The sequence below is a fragment of the Hippocampus zosterae genome, chromosome 1 (genome assembly GCF_025434085.1).
Source record: "Hippocampus zosterae strain Florida chromosome 1, ASM2543408v3, whole genome shotgun sequence".
NCBI lineage: Eukaryota > Metazoa > Chordata > Actinopteri > Syngnathiformes > Syngnathidae > Hippocampus > Hippocampus zosterae.
The window spans coordinates 20,086,643-20,112,855 of record NC_067451.1 but is presented as its reverse complement, the minus strand read 5'-3'; the positions used below and the strand labels follow the sequence as shown (position 1 = coordinate 20,112,855).

Here is a 26,213-nt window from a genome sequence, read left to right as displayed (position 1 = left end):
AAACAATATAAAAAAGTCAATCATAACGGTTTATTCAACTATTGTTTAAGTTACTGTAATGAGGGGTTTTGGTCACAAGAAAATGCATACAATATTTTTCTTATTTATTACGTATACATTTATTAAATTTTGGTAGAGATTTTAGTAAGCATCATGGAAATTGACATGTTTGATTTGCCTTGGCGGGCCGCAGAAAATGATGTGGAGGGCCAGATCTGGCCCTAGGCCTTGAGTTTGAAACGTGTGGTCTATGTATTTCCTACTGATTTTAAATATATTTAGTATGATGTGTTCGTGTGTGTATGTGTGTGCGCGCGTGTGTGTGTGTATGTATGTATGTATGTATGTATGTATGTATGTATGTATGTATGTATGTATGTATGTATGTATGTATGTATGTATGTATGTATGTATGTATGTACGTACGTACGTACGTATGTATGTATGTATTAATGTGTGTGTGTGTGTGTGTGTGTGTGTGTGTGTGTGTGTGTGTGTGTACTATAGTATTATTATTTTTGTTTCTCAAACAAAAAATACAACAAGCGACTCGATTACTGCAATGTGTTTGAATGAAAAAACAATGCTGCCACCCTCTGGCGAGACGTGCTATAGAAACATGATCATTTGCCAAACAAAAACAGAAAATATGTTCAACAAAAAAGTCATTATAATTTACATTTTGTGGCGTTTTTTTTCTATATTGACATACATAAATTAAACGATGTTGCAGAAAAACATGTGAGAGAAAGGTTTCCCTTTAAATCTACGATCGATTGCTTTTGCCTGAGATGCCAATTGTCAACTTCTTGTTTTGTAGCCAATTAAAAGCCCTTGACGCAACTGAGTTATCACTTCTGTCCAATGGAAAGAGAGTTTTTTTTACATGAGAGCGGAAACAGCTGTTCGACCTGCATGTGATCTGTTTGGTTTGTGACAACAGATTGAACTGAAGCGTCTCTTCGTTGCTAGAGGTTCTTCTCAATCGAAAGGATAAGATGACTCCCGATATTGTGTGACCAAGAGGAATACTTCTTACTCTGTTTCTTTCATAAAGGTGAGCCGAATATACCATTGTTGCGACATTTTGCAAAAATACAGTAGCGTTAGCAACAAACCAGTCAACCTCTAAATATATTTAATGTTACACGTTTCTTCGATTTGCACCAAATAATCATTTGAAAAGAGACTGATATCGTTGGACAGCTCCCAGGGCCAGTCAACTTAAATCGAGATCGTGTGCAACTACAAGGGGGGATTTCCCGAAAGGACAAAGCACTTAGGTACTTTGATGCATGTCACCTTCTCGATTTAGCATTCCAGTCTATAACAGATTGCAGACTGTACAGATGGAACATAGTTCTTGTGATGCAATACGTGCTGATTTGGTTGCGACAAATGAACACTAGATAGAATGAATACTTGCAATGACACTTAGCCAAGAGCAAAATAAATACAGTAGAAACGCTGTTGGCCAGTCTAAATGGAGACATTTACAGAATGGGAAACTATTTGTCATGTTGCTCGAGTTAGGGGTTTTTTTTCGATTCACATGGAAAGACAACGACTAAATGTGATAATACTAATCAGGAATATCAAATGAAATTTTGAAAGACCAGCAAGTGTGTAATCTACGGCTTTGTATGTGACATAAGTGGAACTTCCATCCATTTTCTATGGTTCTTGTGAGCTGAAGCCTGTTCCGGATGACTTCCGGTAAGAAGTGTGGTTCACCCTGGACTCTGGACTCCGGACTAGAGGCTTCCTGTAAATGCTCACATTCATACCGATGGACAATTTAGAGTGTTCAATTAACCGATGCAAGATTTTCACATGGAATATCCTGTTGAAAACCCCACACACATGGAGAACATGCAAACTCCATATCCGCCTCTCTTTTGGGAAATTGTTCCACATAAAAAAAAAAGTCTTGATAAAAGTTATTACTGGAAGTTTTGATGTTTCTCCCTTTTTTATGTTCTTTTCAGCTATGGACACATCTCCATCAGGCAGCCCAACGGCCAGTAGTTCTCCTGCCACCGCTGTGCAGACAGACCCTCCCTCGCCCAGATTTTCTCCTAAACTCACCATGCCAACCCGTCCGACCAAGCTGCTGCCGACGTACTCGACGACATCCTCTCATTCTGCGCCTTGTGCTTATTCCAGCTCCTCTTCTTTCCCCGCGCCGACCGCTTCAGTGCACTGCTCGCCTGTTAGAAGCCCCTCTCAGCTAGGGAGAGCGCAGCTCAACGCTGCTTCCTCAGCCACTGCCGAAACATCAGCCACAGCTTCTACCATGCCCGAAACAGGTGTCCTATAAATATAGTCTTTGCCCATTTCATTCCTGCTATGTCATGTAGAGAAAAGGAAGAAGGAATAACAATCTGGAAACTTCACATTACTTAATAAAGTCCATTTACACAGGTCTAATGTACATATTCATATACCTGCTCCAGGGCTCGTAAAGCTTTTATTTAGCAGATGGGCAAAGTTAAAAGTAATTTTTGAACATTCATGATTAATATACAAGTGTAAATGCACTAGAAGGAGCTCGATGCAAGGCTGGAACGGATAAAGGGTGAAAGATGATTTTAGATAAAAATCGAATGAATTAAACAGGCAAGTTAAAACATGTTTGTGTGTGTGTGTGTGTATACAGTGAGAGAGAGAGAGAGAGATACACACACACATACACATATATTTATTTGTAAAACTGTTCTCTCTGTCTCCTTTAAGAGGAGCGAGAGGAGGAGGTCACTCTCGAGGATGTGGCTGAGAAAGCAAAGTCAGGTGATGCGAAAGCGCAGGCCAAGGTCAGTGTCAACCAGATGGTGGACTTGCTGTGCCAGGGCCATATTAATGGGAAGGCTCTGATCGTGGGACAGTTTAAGTGCCCTTGTGTCATCTGTCCCTCCAGATGGGCCGCTTCTTCCTGGCTCTGGCCCGAGAAAGAGACGAGGAACTGAACCACTGCACTGCGGTCACCTGGCTGATCCAGTCCGCTAAACAGGGCCGCAAAGATGCTGTGAAGCTTCTGCATCAATGCTTAGCCTCCAGGCAAGGTACCCAAAATGTCCTCTGCCATCCCGGTATTCATTTAACAAGTTGCTGACGCGTGTGGCGCTGCGTCCTGTGTTGCAGGCATTACTCTTGAGAACTACGAAGAGGTGAAGAAGCTGTGCATGGAAACCCGTTTTGAGAGAGGAGTTCGTAAAGCAGCTCTGCTCATGTACTGGAAGCTGAACCCGGAGAAGAAGAGGTTGGTAGCTGTTTCGGAGATGCTGGAGAACGTGGAACACGTCCACGCAGATCAAGGTATGATGCTTGGGTTACTTGCTGGCAACGTCAGGTACACAACTGCTCACAAAAAGTTAAGGTTATGGAAGCCACAGATTTGTTTGCATTACTGTTGTAAACTAACTTATGATTTATTGACTTTGTGTTTCCGCCACACTTGTGTGGTAGAATTTTGTGAAGCTGTCATAGTGAACATTTGAAAGGCTAAAATGTTTAGTAGCTTAACAACTCGAACTGAAATAGAAAATAAACTGCCTTTCGTATTAATTCAATATTGTGATTTAATATGCACTGATTTTAACCTGTTAACTTCATAATAAGTCTGATGGCATTTGTTGGAATACAGATGAATTTGCTGTTTGTGTTTGTTCAAACAATACCTGGGAAGAGGACCATGACAAAATATGTCAACATCTTAATTGAAGTCGCAAAATTGTGACACACAAAATCGTTGTTACAGTATTTTTCTAAATCGTTCAGCCCTACTTTAGAGGTCAGTTTAATTTCTGGGCTGAAATTCAAACCCAGTGTTTGTCTGACAATGTTAAACACAAGTCAACATGAATACTTTGTGCGATGTTCCTACATTTGCAGACAAAGCAGTCTCACAAGGCCCTCTCAACAGCTCTGCAAAGAAACAGAGGAGAGTTCTGCAGACAATGGTGACAAGCGAGTGTAAGTAGCATCGCCAATCCGACTATTCAGGCTCCGCTGAAACCACAGAATGAAATTCAATCATCATATTGTCTCTGCTAATTAAATGTGAACTGATTAATGTTAAAAACGAACCATTAAGCCGAGATACATTTTGTGCCGTGGTGTCTTTGTAGCCACCACCCACGTCGGGATGGATGAATTTGTCGAGATGACAAAAAAGTATGCCCAGGGAATGGCGCCGCCTCCCGCCTTGGCGGCGGTGTCAGGCAGCGACGAAGATGATGACGACGACGTGGTGGTGAAGAATCCAGATGAGCTGCCCCTACACCAAAAGGTGGGAGTGACACGGTTGCGGGGAGGAAGGTTCTTAACGACGGTGTTTCAGCTTGTCCGTTTGTCTTGGCATCAGCTGCTGAAGTTCCCGCTTCACGCTCTGCTGGAGATCAAGGAGCACCTCATCGACTGGGCGTCGCGGGCGGGCATGCAGTGGCTCAGCGCCCTCATCCCCACGCACCACGTCAATGCACTTATTTTCTTCTTCATCATCTCCAACCTCACCATCGAGTTCTTCATATTCCTCATTCCTTTGCTGGTTTTCTACCTCTCCTTCTTCTCCATGATTATTTGTACGCTGCGGGTGTTCCAGGTCAGATCGCCATTTTCTATTTTGTCTGCGATGTGACGAGGGTAATCGGCACACACAAACGGCATCTTTCAAGAATGTTTCTTTTTTTCCACTCCTAATAGAACTCCAAAGCCTGGGAGAACTTTCGGGCCTTAACTGACCTGCTGGCTCACTTTGAGCCTGGACTTGATGTGGAGCAAGCTGAGACCAACTTTGGGCTGACACACTTGGAGCCCTATTTGTAAGGACAACTTATTTCAATTATGGAATTAGTGCTTGATTAGTTCTGCTCTCTCTGTTATGAACTCAGTGGAACCTGGTTTTCATATGCCCTTTTCTTTCTTCATGAATCAGTTTTGAGCAAAAAACTCAATTTTGAGCCCCCCCCCCCCAAAAAAAAAATATATATATATGGGGGCTCAAAATTGTAACCCATTTTCATTCATCGCTCGGTCTTGACACATAACTCCACGCCCACATGACTCAGCCATTCCTTTTCGAATCAAGCTTGTTCATCCAAAGCATTTAGTGATTTCGGATTAAAATGTTCAGCAGGCGGCAACGCTTCATCTTTCATTTGGGATCTTCAGCCATTTTCCTCCAGAAGATTGAGAAGAAAATACTTGTTTTTACCTCAGGTACTTCTTGCTCTCGGTGGTCTTCGTGGTGTTCTCCTTTCCGGTGGCCGACAAGTCGTGGATCCCGTGCTCCGAGCTGGCGGCGGTGGCCCTCTTCTTCACAGTCACTGCCTTCCTCAGCCTCCACGCTTCCGCCAAGTTGTTTGCTCGCAAGGCCCTGCTCACGGAAGTACTCTCGGGCGCCTGCTCCCTCGCTTACCTACTGCCGGACTCCCTGTGGGTGCTCAGGCTCTTCGGGAAAACGTTCATCTCGGTGCCTCTGGGTGACATCGTGGCGTTGAACATCGGTGTGCCATGCGCCCTCTACGGCCACCTGGTTTACCTCCTGTTCCGCATGGCCCAGCTGAGGGGCTTCAAGGGGACTTACCTGTGCCTGGTGCCATATATGGTTTGCTTCACGTGGTGCGAGCTCTGCTTGGTGTTCCTCAATAACGCCACCGCCATCGGCCTCATACGGACTTGCGCCGGCTACTTCCTCTTCCTGTTCGCACTGCCCGTTCTCTCCCTGGGCCTGGCCGCAATACTTGTCATCCAGCTCCTGCAGTGGTTCGTGGCCTTGGAGATCACCAAGATGGCCGTCACACTGACCGTGTGCTTGGTGCCGGTCGTTCTGAGGCTTTGGACCCGCTTCAGCCTGAACCCCATTATGTTGTTTCGTTCGCTGTCCAGGAGCAGCATCGTCAAACTCATCCTGGTGTGGCTCAGCGCCGTGCTGCTCTTCTGCTGGATGTACGTGTACAGGTCGGAAGGCATGAAGGTGTACAACTCCACTCTCACGTGGCCGCAGTACAGCAACATGTGTGGCCCATTGGCGTGGAAGGAGTCCAACATGGCCCAAACTCAGATCCTCTGCTCCCACCTCGAAGGCCACAGGGTCACCTGGACGGGCCGCTTCAAATACGTGCGAGTGACAGACATCGAGAACGGGGCGCAGTCGGTCATCAACCTGCTTCCCGTCTTGGTGGGGAATTGGATGCGTTGTCTGTACGGTCAGCCGTATCCTGCGTGCGACAGGACGCAAGACCCCCGCAAGGTGGGGCCTCACCCTTTCCTGGCTCCGCCGCTGCAAGACCCCCTCTGTAAACTCAAACAACTTGCCAAGCACGAGTGCCACGTGAAGCGCTTCGACCGCTACAAGTTCGAAGTCACTATGGGCATGCCGCAAGAGAGGAAGACCAAGAACGGGACCATTGTGGAGGACGAAGACGCCACCAAGGACATCGTCCTGCGCGCCAGCAATGAGTTCAAGTCGGTGCTGCTGCATTTGAACACGGGAAGCCTGGTGGAGTTCAGCACCATCCTGGAGGGACGTCTGGGCTCCAAATGGCCCGTTTTCGAGCTCAAAGCCATTCACTGCTTGTCGTGCGGCAACGCCCGCCTGTCCAGCCGTAGACAGTACAAGATCGAACACGACTGGAGGCGCACGGCCCAGAGCGCCCTGCAGTTTGGCTTCGACTTCTTCTTCAACCCTTTCCTGACCGCACGACTACGCCAACTCTCTGACATTGAAAGCGACGCTGTCACGGAAGTGACAGCGTAGTATTCCCTCATCTAACTTGGTGTGGCTTGATTCATTTGTCTTCTGTAACAAACTGTTCCGCGAAAACATGCATTCCTCTAAACGGGAAGATTCAGCTTCTGTGTGAATTTCCATTGTTCATCTTTTGTGTTTGCGAGTAGTGTCATGTTTTCAAAGGTCAACACTAAAATACGCATCCAAAACCTTGGGGTCACATTTGGTCTTGTGACCAATGTGTCCATAATTTTGAAGATTAGTTTGTTTTTTTGTGACCAACTTGTTACAGAGTCAAATGATGGGAGTAACTATCAAAGTGCGTCTTTTATCAGTCGGGTGATATTAGCAAGTTGCGTTCAAGTGCCGAAATTGCATTTTACATACACTAAACATTTCTGAGATCCTTTTCATTTAAAAAAAAAAGACTATTCCAATTATTTATTGTGCCTTCCCTTCCTTTTACGTCTGTGTTTAAAAGCCTGCTGTGCAGGAATCAAAAATGTTCAATGCTATCACCCCTGAGTGATTATGTCTGAATTGGGATCAGCAGTATTTTCTGCTCTGTGACCCAGAAAATAATTTGTGTCGTATTTATTGCACATAGAAATGCTGAGCTTTACAAAGAATTGAGTAGCCTTGATTGGAATTTGATAAAATCACGATAAACACGGAGAGTTGTTTTTGTATTTTTTTGAATACTGCGTGAGGATTATTTGCATGTGCTTAATTAATGGAGCGTGGGTTAATAAAGAGACGTGGATTTTAAGAATATCCACAGTATGTATATTTTGCTGAAGTACTGTGTAAAAACACTAGGTGGGGGCCTCGCCCGCCGTCGCGCTGACTCCCATGAGAAGAGAATAAATGCGACAGAGGATTCTGTCGATAACAATGGATGCAATTGTCGAAATCTTTATTCCCAAAACCTTCCCAGAATTTTTCATTCCTGCCTGTGTGTGACAGGTTTGTCATCAACTTACATGAGCACAAAAATATGCAATATTTGACTTTAGTTTGGTCAGCACATGGAGAAAAGTGGATTTGTTTTTATTATTTAAAAAGTGAAATAAAAGAATAAATTGTTCTCCAAAAATAAACAATTCTTGACATTAGCAAAGTAATCAGTAAGGATGGCTGAAGAGATAAACGGAGCATCTCTCTGCTGTCGCTTTGGAGACAATCATCTTGTAAATCATTGAGTCCACAGTCACTTGATGGATTTGAAACAAAATTCTCATACGTGTCCAAAGCGAAGGTTGATACAGGCACCAACCATTTAGGCCCTTTTTTTTCTTTTAGAGTAGAACAATAACCCCAAACATTTGTATTGGATCGCCTTTACACCGGATGGATCCCGTACAGCTTCATTCCAACTGGTAAGATGTAAGAGTAATGAACCGAACATCAGTAAACATGCATCCACAGACGCAAAGGTAAAGAGAGTTCGGTCAACAATGGTTTCTTCGTGCTGTGAGCATTTTTGTACAGCTGGGTCTAAGTGGTTAAGAAGGCAGCCAAGTCAGTCAGTCAGTCTATAGTAGGCTATATCTTGTGACATGCAGCATATTTTTGCTTAGTTGATGATTTTAAAAGGATTTTTTGGGGGTTTGTTTGTATTAAAGGAGAGCAAAATGCAGCCACAGACCAAAAGCAGAACCTGTGAGATTTGCAAACATGTGGAGGAGATAATTGTGTGCATCCACACGTGAAACCGCACTTCTGCTTCCCTCTGAAGCCATGTGAGACTCTCCTGAACCGGAGAGATCTTGGATTATGAGGGACGTATTATAACCATCGTCATGTCATTGTCATACGTTACAGAGAACGGACAGAAACATAAATGGAGGATATTAAATCAAACATATGACCGGAAACATCAATGCCCCATTTATCATCACTCAACAGGTTTGAATTGGATTACAGTATGTCCATGGCTAAAAATACACAAGGGTGCAGTGAAAAACAAGAACAACATGTAAACATCTTTCCAGTCTGAGGTTGCTATTCCAAAGAGACTCCATAATCCCATCATAACCTGATTTAAGGTCCTTCCACTTGTCCGAGGTTGATGAAGAGGTGAGCGTGTTTGTATGTGACGTAGGATGCTCATCCGGTCACTTGAGGCTTTGTCCTGTGAGCGTTTGATTGCGTACATTCTGACATTGGTGCATCTCGACTGGCGCTTACGAATGCATCTCCGAGTTGAGTTTGTCCTGGAAAATGTACAAGTTGTTGGTGGCAGCGATGGCGATGATATTCTCCGTTGGGTGCCACGCCGTGTGCAGGATCTTCTTGGTGAAGTCCAGGCTGTCCACGCTGATGTCGTCCTTGCGCCGCTTGCCCCCGGCGGCACAAACCCTGCGCGGCTTGAGCACGGCTCGGGGTTTGCTGCTCTCCCGGGACGCTTCTAAGGTCACATCACGCTTGGTGTTGCGGTCAAACATGCGAAAGAAGTTGTTGTAGGCTCCTGTCATGATCATGCTACACACACGAGAGGAGTGGAGGGACCCAGTTATAGGCAGAAAACTCATCCTCGTCAAGTGAGTGGGGATGATGCTGTGGGTTCATGTAAATGAATTTCATGCAGATGGTTTGGGATCAGGTCCGACCGACCTTGATGTTCCATGGATAGATGGAGCTTCAACATCGGGGGAGGGAGAGGGAGATCATTTTTGCCTGAGCGATCAAAAGCTTTCTTTCTTTTTTTTTTTTTCCTTTTAGGTCAATGACTTTCAACCACTGATTTAGGATTCGTGTGTTGCGAAAAAATCATCAAGTGTGCCACAAGAAATGATCAGATTTTATTTAATTGTTCACCACTTGTCTTTGTTTACTACAAATAAAGTATCTTATCCCAGTGATGTATTATGACAGGCAGAACAGTTAAATACTCTGCCACTAGCTAGCAGAAGCTACAATGAACCTGTGTATTCACCTGTTGCTTTACAACACATATTTTCTGCAGTAGATTTGCGTTCAATTTAGCAGGCCCAGATTTCACACTGAGTACATCTGTGAGTAAACTGAGACAAGAACCTCCATATTTAAGTAGATATTGTCTGCTATCAGGGACATTTTTCTTGGTGTGCTGTGAGACTTTTCCAATGTTAAATATGTGCCTTGGCTCAAGTTTGGAAAACGCTGTCTAGAAAAGGTCTTTTCCGTTGAGTTAAGCCTTCAATGTAGTTTTTGTTTGACTAAACAAATGCAACTAATCTCTTTATAGGCTGCCATGGGTAGCTTGCAGTTTCTCTTTGGCGAGTGCGACATTTAACACATTCCAACAGCCGTCTGATAGGTTGGCTAATTTTTGAACCAGCTGTAATTGAGTCAGCCTGGCATGGTTAATCCATTCGCAATAGTGTCAGCATAAGATCAGAGTTTGACTTGTTTCATAACCACGCTGGTAACTAAAAATTTGCATCTCTCCTCACTAAGTAAGCTGTAATATTATTAGTAATTTTTCAAGGAGGGTAAAGAATATAACTGTGAGTATTGTTGTATTTTATGTTTACATGTGTTGCTCCGCCATTTGTATCAGTTGCTTAAAGGGCTATAACATGGTGACACCAATGTTATTTGTGAGCCTGTTTGATTTTTTTTTTTTACAATAATGTTAGCATTTAGCCAAACTTTAGCGCAAAGCTACATGGTTGTTTTCATACACAAATGTGATTCTTTTATTTTTTATGTTTTGCTTGATTGTCAAGTTCAACTGAGAGTGGCAAACAACTTGATGCTTCTTTTTGGAAAATGTGTTCACTAACTCCCAAACAGCTGCTTTTTTATGAAATGATTTGGGTTGGGTTCAATGCCAGCATACAGTGCTTGCATCTTAAATTTTGATCCGAAGTCACAGGAAAAAAAAAAAAAATCAGTTGAAGGCATACTGTCGGGTCAGTCAGATCTCAAGACACAACTTGTTGTGACATGGTGTGAAATTTTCAATGGGATTTGGCTATGGTAATATAAAAATACAGATGGACAATAAAGACAGACCTGTCTGAGCCGTTCCAGGCGCACTCGAACTTGTCGAAGATGCAGTCGTTTTCATAAAGGGAGCACAACTTGTTGCGGAGGTAATCGTGAACCTAGAGGAGCACACAGATTAAAAATGAATCTAACACACATCTGCTTCACTTGGCTATTGACTGCAAGTAAACTAAAAATAGAAGATGAAATGGAGGACACACACACACACACACACACACACACACACACACACGCACACGCACACGCACACGCACACACACACACACACACACACACACACACACACACACACACACACAGAAGAAACACATTGACTGTGCACAGTTGTAAGACAAAACCTCCCCAAAGGCATCGCTAATAAAACAACACCCGCCCTCAGCAATATTATCTACCAGGAGTACATTTTAATCGAAAACGCAAGAAACATCCAGCTATTATCACACACCAAGGCCGTGATAATCGAGATATGCGAGCACGCACATGTATCATGGCCACCCTCCTGTGATATAATGCAACATGCCTGTCTCAGCAGTGTGTGTCGGCTCTGAGGGGCTGATACACAGTATACACCTCCGTTGGCACTTTGCTCTCTACTGAGCCCCCTTTTCTCATTCGGACAGTTTTGTTTCCCCCATCAAGGGTCTCTTTCTATGGTGGGGGTGACTGTGTCATTTCGGGTATTAAATGATATTCTTGTGAATGCATGTTCCATCATTTTAAGTACAGTGTTTTCTTCTTTCAGGGTGCGGGGCAGTTTAAATGAACTTGCCCCTGCTTCCTCTAATCACCTCGCGATAGTTACAAAGTGCTACTATCTTTCTGCCATATTCAAAAAGTCTTCCTCTCCTTGCCAACCCCTCGCCCCTCTTTCCCTCCCTCTTCCACCTCCTCCGTGCTGCATTGCAGATCAAGGTGTGAGGCACTGGGTAAAGTATCCCTTCTTCCTGTTAATCTTCAATGAGAGTGTAAATAACTCCTCATCTTCCTCATGTGCCCCTGCACACTCAGATACATACACATTAAAAAAAAAAATCAAAAAAAGTCTACGGTTTTCGTTTTGTAATGAGACCGCATTTTAAGAGACAGTTATGGTAGGACTGCACATGTATTTGTTTCAGACCTAAAGGCCCAATTAGATGAGTCTCTGGATTTAAATTCGTTAAAAGAGAACTGGGCGGCTCGGTGGTCGACTGGTTAGCACGTCGGCTTCACAGTACAGGGTTCAATTTTGGCACCGACCTTCCTAGGTGGAGTTTCGATGTTCTCCCCCCCACTCCGTGCCTGCAAGTGTTTTCTCTGAGTAAACCAGTTTCCTTACACATTCCAAAAAACATGCATGGCAGGTTAATAGAATACTCTAAATTGTCCCTAGGTGTGAGTTTGAGCGCGGATGGCTGTTCGTCTACGTGCGATTGGCTGGCAACCAGTTTAGGGTGTACCCCGCTTACTGCCCCAAGACAGCTGCGATAGTCTCCAGCATGCCCCGCGACACTTGTGAGGATAAGCGGATCGCAAGATGGAAGGATAAAAGAAAACGATATAGAAAACGGTATGTTTGAGAAAATTCAGGCTCAGCAACTTCTCAATACAAGGAGAGTAGCGACGTGTAATTCAATGCCGAAGCATAAATTTCAGCCATTACCCAATGATGTCTGTTAAAGAATTGTGCAGTATTTCTAAATTGGATGATAACCATCAATGACACGTTTGGATGCCACAAACAAAGCAAAAACAAAAACCAGAATAATAAGAAGCCTGGTGTACTTAATGCATTCCTTGACATCAGATTAGTCCACCCTGTCCCCTTTCATTGGGGTCAAACATGAAGAAAAAAAAAAAAAAGACCACAGCAGGCCATTGCCTCACCTGGTAGGTCTCCAGCGGCTTGCTCTCCATGTTAAGGTCCCATACTTTGGCAGTCAGGTAGTCTCTGGTGAGCAGGTAGCGCCCGCTGTGGCTAAACTTGACGTCAGACACAGAGGAGATGATTTCGGAGAAGAAGGAGCGAGCGCTGGGGTCCTCCGGCTCCTCAAACACTGGAGGGGAGGCAAACATGTCAAACCTGATAAATGTGCGCAGCGTCACAGTGAGATTGAATTGAAACAAATTGATGGACACCGGTGACAGACAATAAGTCGCAAAGACTCCGACTGAATTCACATTTTATGCTCTTGTCCAGATGTCTCAATGATCAAAGCAGCAAATTACATCACTGAAACACAGTGCCTCACATTTTGTTTTTTGTTTTTTTTTTGCATAAAAATTAGAAAGAGACAATCCAGCATCATAAAGTGTGTTACTGCTTTAATATGTACTCGCTCCATTTTCTGTGAGCACATTTTTCACTCAGTTTATCTGTTTTATACTGAAGTGTGAACTGGATAACTGGGCTTCTACGGTAGTCCAAAATGAACATTCAAGTCAAGTACAACTTTATTGTCAAATGCGCTGTATGTGCAACATACAGCATAGATGAAATGTCTTCCCTCTCAACCAAACAACAAGACAACAAGAGGAGCCGATGCGGGTGCCCGCACCACTGAAGAATAATACAGTGGTTGGTGTTGTCTTTGTGTTTGTTGAATTTCTTTGAGAACTGCTCATTCATAACTGCAGAAGAAGCCTTTTTTAGAAAGAAAACATTTTTAGGACACAAGTCGAGCATCTCAGCAGGTTTCTCACATTTGGAGTGTCGGTCGCACAGCGCCGCCTCCCTCATGTCACAGAGGCGCATGGTGCCTTTGCTGCTGCTGTACACAAACAGGTTACAGTGGTGGGGGTGAAACTCTGCCGCTGTGATCACCTCTGTCAGATCCTCCATGTTGGCTGGCTTAATATCCACAATGTCTGAGAAAAAAAAAAAAGGCGGCATCGCTGAAGGAAACAACCGTCGGCTTATCGAGACTGATTTTGCACTTCCATTAATCCGTTGAATTTATTCACTCAATGAGTCCCTGAGAAACTAATTTGAAATGCACTCAAGTCTCTTATAAATATGAGCGGTGTAAGTAAGTCCTGTACATAAATCCTTAAAATCATTACAAGAGAAAAAAGTAAAAGCAATATAAGTATAGACTGTGAGAAAATCCATTTGACAGTCAGATCATTTGTAATATAATGAATCCTTTCTGGGTCAGGACCGTGGCAATAGCGTAACCTATTGAGCTGCAATAAAGCTCAGAAAGGGTCTGAAATATTGATGCAGTCTTTGAATTATTCATCAAGATGCATTTTCACTCCCCAAGAATAATATTCTCCTCCCCCAATGCTGTTTCTTTTGTGCAGCAAAGTGGCACCGAATGCGTGCGTGTACATTAGTAAAACATTTCTTTCCAGCATCATTGTGCACTATTTATGTCGCGTCGGATCGTCTCCCCTTGAAGTCAACAAAGGATACTGAAGCTGCGGTTGGTGATGTCCAGATGCCAGAGGTTTATCCTCAGGTCATCGGCGGACATGTAGGTCTCGTGGTCCGAGTTGACCGAGATGGAGTTGACGTGATAGGTGTGGGCGTTGGCAAACACCCGCCGCGGGCTCGCCTCCACCATTAAGTCAATGGGCTTCAAAACAGGCACCTGTAGAGAAGAGCGAGGTATTTACTCTCACATGTGACAAATTAGGAGATGACGAAGATGGTATAAATACAGACAGTAGATTCCATTTAAGCAATTAGATTCTATATCGTAAATTAATATTTAACCATCTGCCTCCATTGGCATTCATAATTCATGTCCAAGCCCAAATTCATTCATTTAATGGTGCCATGGAGTTGCAGTGCTGAGCTTGATGGGGAAACAGCTCATTTGGTTGCTTTTCTATGACCGCACGATTTGTGTGTTGTTGTTCTACACTAGCACACCACGACGAGTTCATGCAACCAGAAACAATTTGAGAAATTCAAACAAAGTACACAGTTGTCACACTGCTATTCACTGAATGGATGTTTTTCCATGAGCGTGCATTTTGGAGAATAATTATTCATCACAACTTGAGCTGAGCTGGGAATGTCACATTCAACATGCCAGGGCTAAACTTTCAACCACAGTGAGAGTTTTAGGACGTGTAAAACACAAAAACATGTTGAGTTATTAATCACTATATACTTTAACTTGTACTCTTCTTGTCCTACAAAATTTAACTAACTGTGCGGAATTGTGGGAAACTACATGTAAATGTGCACTCTAAATGATAAGCACCAAAAAAGAAGCTGAGAAATCGTGTACAATGCTGGATACTATGAACACACCAATGCATTGGTTATTTTGTGTGTTTATTGTTTTTAAATTCTTCTTCTTATTATTATTATTATTATCATCACATTATTACCTGTAGGGAGGTTACAGTGGAAATGTCCTTGATCCGACCCTCCTCATCTTTCAGGTTGTATCCCTCCGGCCGTTTGTCTCGTTCACTCACCTTCCACAGCTTAATGGTTTTATCTGTTAAATGAAACAGAAAAAGATGACTTATGAATTTCTTGATGTATTGAAATGTATATAGAACCCTCTATTTTTTTAAAGTAATTCTATGTATTTATTCATACATCTTCATGCATTTATTTTGGTGGCTTTTATAAAGGATAGGAGGGAAATTTTGTGTGGGTGAGATAAACGTAGTGATCGTACAAAAATTAAGTGTTTATAACTGCTGAACCTGAATCCCATCCAATCTCTCTGCAATGAATTAGTGTGTGTGTGGGGGGGGGGGGTGGCGTGGGGGGGGGAACTATGTCACTCTTTCAACTCTTGATTTACGCATCTTACCAAGTGCCTCTTTTTCCTTAATGAGCTGCAGACCTGCACAAAAGCTTGCCATTTTTTTCTCTCTCCAAACACAAAGGCCTCACCCACAACAGAGCACTATGGCTGCGGAGCACACACAGACTGCTGCATGAAGCCAGCTCTGTTTATAAAATTGGAGAGAAAAAAAGTGCCCATCTCTTTCGGGTAATTATGCAATTTCCAATCACGTGATTGAATCGGGAACACTATTTTGAATCCGTGAATAAATATATTAATGATGCACTCCTCTTTCAGCCATATACCCTCAAACTAAAAGACGAGCAATCATCCAAAACAACACACATCCTAATTCAAGATAAAAATGACACAAGCCAGCGCCGTCAGTCCTTAACAGAAAATCCGTTTGCACAACGGGAAGTTGGAAACCTAATAAATCTCTTTATCTGAGGGAAAATCTACTTAGGTTTTGTAACACTGATTTCAATGTAACCTTAATACCATTTATCCCTCTAATGCTCTTCACTTCATCATATCCACTGAAACCCTGACATTGTCTACGTGAGGTTAAACAAACAAAAAAAATGCCCTGGCGTGAGGCAATATCTTAAAAGTTATTCTCGGTGCCACCTGATTTCATAGCAAAACTCACCATTGGTGGAGAGGAGGAAGTGCGCCGCGTTCTGCTGAGGCAGCCATCGGATTTTATTGATTTTCTCCTCGATCTCCAGACTCTTTAGGTAGTCAAATTCTGGCTCATGGCTCTGGAAAGTGCTGTAGACGTTGTACTCTCCCTGGGAGAACAGCTCGGTTTTGCTCTGCGGACAGGAAAAAAAAGGAGGGTTGATGTCTGTAAAGACGAAGAGAGGAGAGCTGAGGAGAAGCATTTTATTGGTCAAACAGTACATTGTAACATCAGTGAAATCCATCTTGAGGAAGGAGTGCGGTGCAGACTTCGCAGGACTGTCATAATGCACATACCAGGAGCCTCAACTATTTAGAAAACTGAAGCTGGAGAGCGATCAGACCTCATCCATCATTCCACTTGCGGATGAGGTGAAACTACCTTAACTGTGTTTGTGTGTGTGTGTGTGTGTGTGTGTGTGTGTGTGTGTGTGTGTGTGTGTGTGTGCGTGCGTTCGCATGAGCCTTTATGGTGCAGTATCTACCTCAGGTTCTCGCTGAAAGATGACCACTCTGCCTCCCTTGTCCCCAGTAGCGAGCAGCTCTCCTGTGTGGTTGAACTCAACAGTGGAGATGATGTCGGCTGCACGGGGACAGAAAGAGAGACAATGATGACGGAGAAGATGGGGTAGGGAGTGGGTCATTGCGGGTGTTGTACAAAAAAAAAAAAAAAAAAGGATGCATCATCCAGTTTGTCTGCATCATCATAACCAACCGAATGGTGTGGGCTTCAGAAAAGAAGAAAAACACGTCACAATTTTGCGTCATTGTGATTCACATATTCAAACACTGCAACCCACAAGAGTAGTTCACTTGAGAAATCATAAGTGTACGTTTTTTTTGTTTAAATTGCCACAACAATGAGCTGAAGAGCATTTGTAATTATGCACCACCAAAACTGGATAGCGTGATGTGTTCATTTGCATATTTCTGTCTCCACTTGGCTTGTTGAGACTACTTTGTCAGAGATGTTTTCTATCATACAATATGCAGAATATGTCCTCACTTGTCGAATGGAACAACCGAGGTTTGAATATGATTCAATGTTAGCCTCCACTTGTCAATACGGGTGGCTGTGATGATTTTCTTTATCTCTTTATTACAAAGCGCCACTAAAAATTTTGGACTTTTGGAAAAAATAATCTCAGATTTGCAGTTTCAAAGAAACATTGCCACTTAATTTGTTGTTCTCGGCTGAAGAATGTCTGCAGAAAAATATCCCCCTGGAATAGAATAAGGCATCATTTAAGGCTCATTTTCTGGTGATTTCTAGTCAATTTTTGAATACTCACATTTCGGTCAAAAACTGAAGTGAAAACCTTTGCCTACTTCCTAGTGGAATAAAAGCCACACCGTGTAATTTTGACCTATATTTGAACATCTGGATGTATTTTTAGCCAATTTCAAATGAAACTAGAGTGCAGGAAGATACATTCCTAATTAAGAAGCTGTTTATTTCAAATGCTGTTTAAAATCAGTAAATCTAATCTGGGTTACGTACATTCATTCAAATGGCTTCTGGTTCAGTCACAATTGCAAAAACAAAAAGCACAAATCTACCAAATGATCAAAGAATGTATTTAACTAGGTCATAGCTGAGCTTTCCAGGCCTTCAATGAAAGGATTCCAGAGAGTTTTGATACAGAAAAAGCAGTCCTCAATAAGCTGTGGTTGTAATAAAAGCAGAGCGCAGGGGGAGCATTTATTGAGAGTGTTGAGATTCAACGCTGCAGCGCTGCCAATTTCATGGCGGCCTTGACTCAGACTGAATTTATGATGAGGGCAAGTGTTGCTTCTCTGCCTTTCCATCTCCCGACACAAGCACGCCACAGCCTTGCTTCTGACGCTCTCACACACCACTGTCCAGGGTCGGCGCTCCTTCTACATTATATATACGGTGCGCTGATTGTCATTTCTGGCCACATCGCACTTCCTTCTCATCCTTGTGGTTGTCTCTCCATATTCAAGCCTGACGCTCTTCCCTCCCCCACAGCACTCTGCAGCTCGGCAGTACACTCACTGGTGGTGGTGATGCTGGCAGTGGTGAAATGGGAAAGATGGAGCGGGAAGAAGGGCTTGGACGGAGGCGGTGGAGGAAGGAGGTGGGCGAGGAGGGGTGTCCTCCAACGAGGAGGGTTGCCTTGGTAACAGCCTGAGCCAACGAGTAGCAGTGGTACTCGACTGCCGTTTTTGGCACTCTGATGGAGGAGGCAGTGGGATTAAATCAATCCAGGAAGAAGGGGCAGGGTGAAATAATTGAGCCACTTCACGTCCGCCCACAAACAAGTTAATTAGTTCCCGGAGATAGTCAAAACCAATTGCAGCTAAATATTAGAATACACTGTTGCACACTACTGTGCGCGACTGAGAAGTCAAGAAGTGTCTGTGTGTAAGAGTGAGACAACAGTGTCTTCATAGTCACGGAAGGGCTAAGCTAAGCAAAGACTGCCGGAGCGGCACCAACTGTAGCAGCATCAAATATGCAGCACACGTTCTCCCTGTTTGGCAAACCTCACTGATATCATATTTCCATCTTCTAACCTTATTCATCTCTTTAACTTTTGAACAGCCAAGGTGCAGAAAAGACAAGTGCTTCATCATAAACTTGTGTGTGTGTGTGTGTGTGTGTGTGTGTGTGTGCGTGTGTGTGCGTGTGTGTGTGTGTGTGCGTGTGTGTGTGTGTTTGTGTGTGTAGGTGTGTGTGTCTGTGTTTTCGTGTATGCATATCTGCAAGGTTATCTGTATAGTGGGTGTGTGTGCTGTTGCAAGCAAGCTGTGTCGGCCTCCCACAGAGAGTCATTTGCATGAGGCAGGCAATTCCGACTCACCACCACATTGCTGCTCCACCACACATGCAACATAAAACACATCTCAACACTCAAATGAGGGTGAACTCAATAAGATATAAACAAATGTATCATTTTAGCCTCTGTTGTGAATTGGGCAAAGTATGAGCAATGTTCCCCGGCAAGGTCGCGGTTCACCTAACTCAGCAGTGCTACTGTATATCACAGATCTTTTCTGGAATATACAGTGGGTATAAAAAGTCCTCACTGTCAAAAAAAATACAAAACAAAACCAAGATAAAATCATTTCAAAACTTTTTCTACCATTAATATGTTCAAAATCACCGATAACGTTACCACTCAACTGCATTGTTTAAGAGTAGACATAAAAATAACTGAACCTTTGTTGTTGTACCGGCATGACACCATTCAAAGTGTCACTGATTAACCCAAAATCAAATTAATATGTTCTGGTCTGCATTTCCTGACATTTGTTTTGCCTTCTTGCAGAAACAAACACCTTAGTGTTCTGCTAACACCGATTGGTATTTAGAACTGTTCTTAATTCCCTCCACTAGCCTCAGGCCCCAGTTCAAACCCCCCACACCCCTGAAGTTTGATACTGTTGTCACCACAATGCTTCAGAGTGGACATGGCGTTCTTTTATAGTGATGAGGAACATTGCGGTTGTGCAAACATACCTTTAGGAATTACGACCATAGAGTTCAACCTTGGCCTCATCAGATAATATCAATACCCCCCAAACATGTGGGAAAATGCATTACGGTCAGCCATTTCAGTTTTACAGTACTAGAATAGCCTCGAAAGCAGAAAATAAATAAGTAAATAAATACATCAGGAAAGGCCTACAGGAACATCACAGGCGTTTTAAACTGTGCGTTTCAATAAGATTGGACAATTCCCAAACGCAATCCCATTGCGGATATAAGAGGTTGCGCCCATTTGTGCAACTATCTGATTTATTTTTATTCCCCCCAGGCAAAGAAAACATAAATAGGTGTACAGTTGACAAGATTTATCTTAGTCGCATTTTTCTGTACCACAGAAATCTGGTATTTGCACAGGTATGTATGATTTTTTTTTTTTATATCCACTGTATCTCTTTGTCTGTCGTGAGAATCCATGCTATTGCGTATTGTGGCAATCTGCAGTGTATAGTGATTGTTTAGACAAAGTAGGGTTTGACTAAGTTTTATGTTAAATGCTAGATTCTAAATAATGTGCAAAATCAGCAGAAGACTTAATTTTTTAGTTTGACTGTTTTTGTGGTTTCTACTGTCTTGGTTATTAATTTACTGTTTCATCGTTTGTTGAATGAATTGTTTTTGGTATATGGTACTGGTTGTTTTAAAGTGCTCTATAAATACAGTGGGGTTGAGTTGAGAAAATATGAGTAGTAAAATAGAGTAAAAAGTCAATATGTATATATGTACATAAAAGCAGTCTGGTAGGATTTTCTTTCTCTTGGGCTCTGACTGGCTGCCGGTAATTCCACACATTGTCAAACAGGACACTTTTAACTTTAAACAAGTTAAGCATTTTCGGGGAAAAAAAGTACAAATTAATGAAATTTAACAAAATTGTCCTAAAAAAGGAATGATCAAAAAAGACAAAATGAAATAAAACTACGTATTATAAATGGGGAAAGAGAGGATGTTGGGGCCGGGGAAGGGGGGTTCTTTTTTTTTTTTTTTTAATGAGAAGAGATACAAAAGGGACATGGAGGGGAGCAGACTTCCCACTGTCCCAATTACGGATAAATCAGCTTTGGGAAAACATCAACCATTAATGCGCAGCCAAAAACGCACACTCCGTAAAAGTGAGGACAAGATGCTGCTCAGCAGGAGATGTTTGTGTATGTCGGCTAGGATGTGTGTGCAGCATGTTCACCCGGCATGTACCCTCAAGTGTACGTGAGCACAAGTGTGTGTACTCAAATTACCGAGTAGAGAAAAAAAAGAAAGAAACGGATTGGGGCGAGGAGGGACATGACTGTCTGACGATAAATCGATCCCTGCAGTTTAGGAGTTACTGTAACTAGGGGAAAACGGTGCGTGTGCGTGTGTGTGTGTGTGTGTGTGCATGCGTGCGTGCGTGCGTGCGTGCGTGCGTGTGTGTTGGGAAAACATAAATATAGAGAAGTGATTCTGGGATAGCACAGCATGGGATCGTGGACACAGTCAAGCAAAATTGGTGTGAGCCGTGAAGCAGCACGCTGGCAAAACAACGATTCATCAGAGACGATTTGGTTGCTCAGTTCGTCAGACTGCCGTGACAAATGATTTGTAGTTTAGGGATTTGCGCCCAGTTTACCACTCAATGTTATGGAAAAATGAATCAGCATCAACAGTTTTGAAATCCTCAAATGTAAATCCTGTGCATCTTTGACTTGGGAGAGGAAAAGAAGACTGCGCTTCGTCTGGTCAAGCTATTTCTGGAAATCAATTATGCGCACACACACATTCTACATCACACAGTCTGAGATAAAAATAAGATAAAGATAAAGATATCCTTCATTTGTCCCGCAATGGGGAAATTCACAGTCAGATTTCAGAAAGGAAACCACAAGGTAGGGAGAGGGGGGAAAAAAACACGCTCGGTTGGTTGGGCAAAAGTGGCACCCAAAAGGAATAATGCAGACTGACAAAGTGAGGTATGAAATATTTGTAATGCGCAGACGCAAACTAAATAATTCCCCAGACACACACACACACACACCATTGCATGTCTCAAATCGACGCCATGTGGCGCAACTGTTAAGGCGTACTGTACATGTGACCTTTGGGGTGAGAAGAGGATAGAGCACACACACCTTCAGTGTAAGAGGCAAACGGCTCAGGCTCCAGAGAAAGGGTAGTGATGTCGGAGCACAGCACCTGGATTGGGCTCAACATCCTGGGGGAAGACTCCTGGGTGGAGAGGGGTGGACGGATGGGCGGAGCTCTTCAGGCTATAGCCAGGAGCAGCCCTGCAACAGGAGCAAGGATGGAGGAAGAAGAAAAGGGTTGCGAGTGGGAAGGACAAAAGGAAGGAAGTCGGGAGCGAGAGTGAAGGTGGGGCGTGGGTTACTACATCACCATATTTGGCCAGGAGCATTCACTGAATAGCTCAGAGAGGTGATGCAATAATGACTATACTTTATTTATGACACATTATGTGCTTTGGGGTGACATTTTGCGGGGAGAAGTCATGCAGGGCAGACATGGGTATATAGCTAATTGAACAGAAGTGAAGTTCATATGTCAAGACCTTTGTTTAAATGTATGACTTTCAAAGAAAAATATATTCTTTGACCATGATGACAGAAAGAGTGCTGGAAGAAATTCCCACCGTATTTCCTCAAAAAATGGCCTCTAACAGATGTCAAGGCTCAATTAAATGCTGAGCATAATTTCCGATCAAATGAATTCCTCATTTTCTCCCCTCGACTAAAAATATTAACAGGTGCTGCTCCATGTTGAAGGTAAATCAATTGATTACATTTGATGGCAATCATGAGTAGAGGTCATCCAAAAAACACAGTGGTGGTGTGACCATTCAGTCACTTATTTGTACAAATATAAATTATTTGACAATACCAAAGGAGTAAATGGACACACAATATTGAAATAACAATTATAATACATCCATCCCTTTCACAATACGTTTATCTTCACAGGGGTGGTGGGGCGTGCTGGAGCCGATTCCAGCTGTCTATGGGCACTAGGCGGGGTACACCCTGAACTGGTTGCCAGCCAACAATTTAATTTAGATTAAAAAAAAAGAGGAAGAAAAAGAAAAATGCTGTTGTTAAAGAAATCTTTAAAAAAATCCTTTTTAGTAAAGACCTCACCTCTAAACATCTGGGACCCTCTGCAATTGATTAAATATACAAATGAAATTGAACACAGACTGAGAACCAACAAAGGTACATTTTTAAATCAAAGATTGACATTCACTCATATTTCAGGTTCTTGCCCTGAGTATTGATATTAATTGCTCAAAAGCAGAGACGTTTAATTTTCATTTGACAAAGCACTTGAGAGACACACACAAAGATTTTGGCTGAAAAGATGAGCTCATTTAGGTGTCACACTGTGTTCGTAGGCTGATCTAATAGCTCAACAACTAAAAGTGGAACGCAATCACGAGCCTTTTAAAGAGACTAATCATAAATAAGTCATTGCCAAAAGTGCGCGCAGGGGTAGGGGGGTGGGGCGGAAGGCAAGGCACAATATTTGGATGAGTAATATTTCATGAGTATTAAAAAGCAAAGCCTCATGCATCCCTGGAGAAAATTCTACTCCGGTTGGAGCTTTGTGTAACAAAGGCAGCTAGTGAGGAGGGAAAAGGGAATAAAAGAGAAAAGGTAGAAGAAATGGTGAGAAGTGGGGAGGGGAGAAATTGTGATTTGTGGAGGAAGGTTAAGCAGCCCTCCTTTGTAGGTTTTGAAGGCTAGGGAACTCCCCATGGAAAGGTCTTGGGATGCACTTTTATGAATGCACATGGAAGCGCTCTCTCTCTCTCTCTCACACACACACACACACACACACACACACACTCATATAACCTGACTGAACAAAGACACACTGGATGTTCTCACAAACAGACACGAATACTGGATATGAATGCCACACAGGCAAAAGGGTGGAAACACAACAGTCATACAAACAAACACTTTTAGAAACACTCACACTCCTCTCATACTATCTGCCTCTAGTACTAACGGACAACCTTTCAGCAAAGTTGGCTAATTGCTCGGCACATGCGCCACTTCAGCAATCGTGTGAGATGCTCTGGAGGATGCTGGGAAATGAGGAGAGAAGTGGACATGGAAAAAGCGTGGAGGAAAAGAAGCGGATGTTGCAGAAGAGGCAGGAATTGAATCATTTCGTTTACTCGTGACAGAAACTAACTGATTGGTCCTCAAGCATTGATTGTCAGCAGGCGCTGGGTAATGTGTTGCACCATCCCATCTCAGTGTGCACTTTGTGTGTGTGTGTGTGTGTGTGTGTGTGTGTGTGTGTGTGTGTGGCCACCATGCTAAAAGCTCATCAGTCATTCAACCAGAATAGTGCCTGTCTGAGGCCCGGAGAATAATGAATCCTGCCATTATTGGTGGGCGGAGACAACTTGTCAGTCATACCGGCCAAGCATGAAAAGCAGCATGTTTTTTATCACAGACTGTTGCTATGGCAATAATACATGCTTGCTGGTGACTGATGTTACCAAACGACTTCCTGCAGCTCTGTGGCCTATCGGACAAAGGCAATATTACTCAGAAAAAATGTAAAAGGTCAGAAAAAAAACCTCCTACAAATCACAACGGGAGAGGCACACACGAAGAAAATTAACACCTTCAACAGGCTCCACTGCACGTCTCTTCTGATTAACGCTAAATGGAGGTAATCATTTCACAGCACGGACTCAGAACCTCAATTCAAGTGACAGGGAGGAAAAAAGATCCGTCATGAAAGTGAGATAAGCAATATAATTGCTGTTAACAGAAGGTGTGAAGCAAAAATTTGCTTATGTGTGCAGCTGGACTGGCTATAATATTCCCCCTGCTTCAATTCTGATCCGCTATCTATTCAGTTTGATATATCCCGCTTTATTACATTTGGGAAGAGACAAAGCACGTGTCTCACACAGGTGAAGTTTGAGACAAGAGGCTCTATTTTTGTAGACAGCGCAGATGCGCTTGGCGTAAAAAAAATCATCCAGATGCAAGCCTCCTTTAGCGTATTTGGGGATTTGGCAGACCGCACTGTGCCTCACTGGGTGTTGCGGCTAACCAAGGGTGTTTTCTTTTACTGTACATGCTCCCGACACACCTGACTATTTGGGAACTGAAAGTACACTAGAATTTAGACCAGCTGAAAGCAGGTTTAAGTTGTGGCGCGGGTGGTGTAACACGATGTTGATAGATTTGATCAAAACGCAGGCAGATTCCGAGAGCCGAAACATATTTTTAAAAGCAACCCCGCGGTGTGAGGAGGTGTCACATGCTGAGGCACGATCGGAGGTGGAAGGCCGTCTCCAAGTGCCCACTTCACAACTGCCAACTTTACATCCGCAAGTGGAGTTCCTTATAAACATACTTTGCGCAAGCAGGACATATCACTTTTTCCCTGCAGTGCAACTAGAGTGTGCTACACAACGGAACAGGACAGTTACAAAAGTAAAAAAAAAACAAAAAACAAGGACCAGACGAAGAACAAGCGTATAAGGACATATGTAGGAGACCCTTAGTCAGGATAAGCAGTTTGGAGAATGAATTAATGAATTCGGAAGACAGGCCAAAGATACTTTAATTTTGTAAATTGGAGAGAGCTTGTTCTTCCTTTTTGCTGCTGCTGTCAGCACTTCATCGATGAATACAGATTCAGAGAAAGATTATGGGGCAGTCGCACACATTTGTACACACACTGCCTCCATAAGTCGCATATGTTGAAACACACAAACTTTCACTCTGCGATCTGCTTACCTTCAGTCACATAGTTGTGGTCGGGGAGGAAGCCGCGGTGGTTGAGCGTAAGGGTGGCGTCAGTGTCTTCGCCCATCAGCGGGGCTGAGGGGAGCGCCCGTCCTGGGGGGGCAGCGTGGTGGAGGTGGTGGTGCTGAGGGTGGCAGAGTGGTATTGGAGGGGGTGGTGGGGAATCCGGCCAGCGCAGCGCCCATTACTGCTGCTCGCCGACGCCTCGTTAGCAGAGAGCCGCAGACATCCTACAGCTGATGAGGATGGAGGGGGGATGGGGGCAGGCAAGCCGGTGTGCAAGTGGGCCTGTCCCGAGGGTCCGAACACAGCCAAGCGGGGGCCAGATATAAACCTGCAAAGGATGGGAGTATACGTGAGTTCATTGTAGAAAACCACAACTTCAGCCTGGCAGTACACACGCATATTTGAAGGACATATTAAACAGAAATAATCAAGTATACTCTAATCATGTATGGATAATCCAGCAGAGGGAGTCGGGGGAGGGGAGTGTTGGATGAGCCGATGGTTGGTGTCTCCGCAGTGCTGATGTTTCTGCACCAAAACTCACAAGCATGGACACACACATCCGACACCGCAGACAGACCCACCTGCACGTCTCTGCCGTAGAACCTGCAAACTCTTGGAAGAGCCTTCAGAAGAGAATATCACTCCTTTCCTTTTGGCTGATAACGGTCCCTTGATTCTCCTGCTCTTCAAGAATGAGGAAAGCCCGTTGGTCCTGCTGCAGTCTGCACTCTGGTATGCAAAAGGCAGAGTGAAAAAGGTGGAGAGGGAGGCAG

At 43.5% G+C, this 26,213-nt stretch overlaps 2 protein-coding genes across 4 annotated transcripts; one reads left to right on the top strand and one right to left on the bottom strand.

The window, feature by feature from the left end:
- The first annotated feature begins 827 nt into the window (after window positions 1–827).
- wfs1b (Wolfram syndrome 1b (wolframin)) lies at window positions 828–7,629 on the top strand. 2 transcript variants are annotated; one of them, XM_052070270.1, is made up of 10 exons: window positions 832–1,057; window positions 1,989–2,309; window positions 2,737–2,813; window positions 2,918–3,062; window positions 3,142–3,315; window positions 3,892–3,972; window positions 4,128–4,288; window positions 4,364–4,600; window positions 4,702–4,820; window positions 5,218–7,629. In XM_052070270.1, exons 2-10 carry the CDS (start codon window positions 1,991–1,993, stop codon window positions 6,755–6,757), a joined length of 2,853 nt encoding a protein of 950 aa, XP_051926230.1. In that variant the 5' UTR covers window positions 832–1,057; window positions 1,989–1,990; the 3' UTR covers window positions 6,758–7,629. The 2 variants fall into 2 exon arrangements, with proteins under 2 accessions (XP_051926227.1, XP_051926230.1); XM_052070267.1 differs by having other exon boundaries at window positions 828–1,057; window positions 4,128–4,600.
- On the bottom strand, window positions 7,630–26,213 carry LOC127603835 (serine/threonine-protein phosphatase 2A 55 kDa regulatory subunit B gamma isoform). 2 transcript variants are annotated; one of them, XM_052070473.1, is made up of 11 exons: window positions 26,022–26,212; window positions 25,423–25,765; window positions 21,769–21,924; window positions 16,635–16,732; window positions 16,118–16,283; window positions 15,053–15,165; window positions 14,124–14,301; window positions 13,409–13,573; window positions 12,593–12,762; window positions 10,733–10,824; window positions 7,630–9,214 (listed from the first exon to the last, which is right to left on the bottom strand). In XM_052070473.1, exons 3-11 carry the CDS (start codon window positions 21,848–21,850, stop codon window positions 8,917–8,919), a joined length of 1,362 nt encoding a protein of 453 aa, XP_051926433.1. In that variant the 5' UTR covers window positions 21,851–21,924; window positions 25,423–25,765; window positions 26,022–26,212; the 3' UTR covers window positions 7,630–8,916. The 2 variants fall into 2 exon arrangements, with proteins under 2 accessions (XP_051926433.1, XP_051926442.1); XM_052070482.1 differs by lacking the exon at window positions 21,769–21,924 and having other exon boundaries at window positions 26,022–26,213.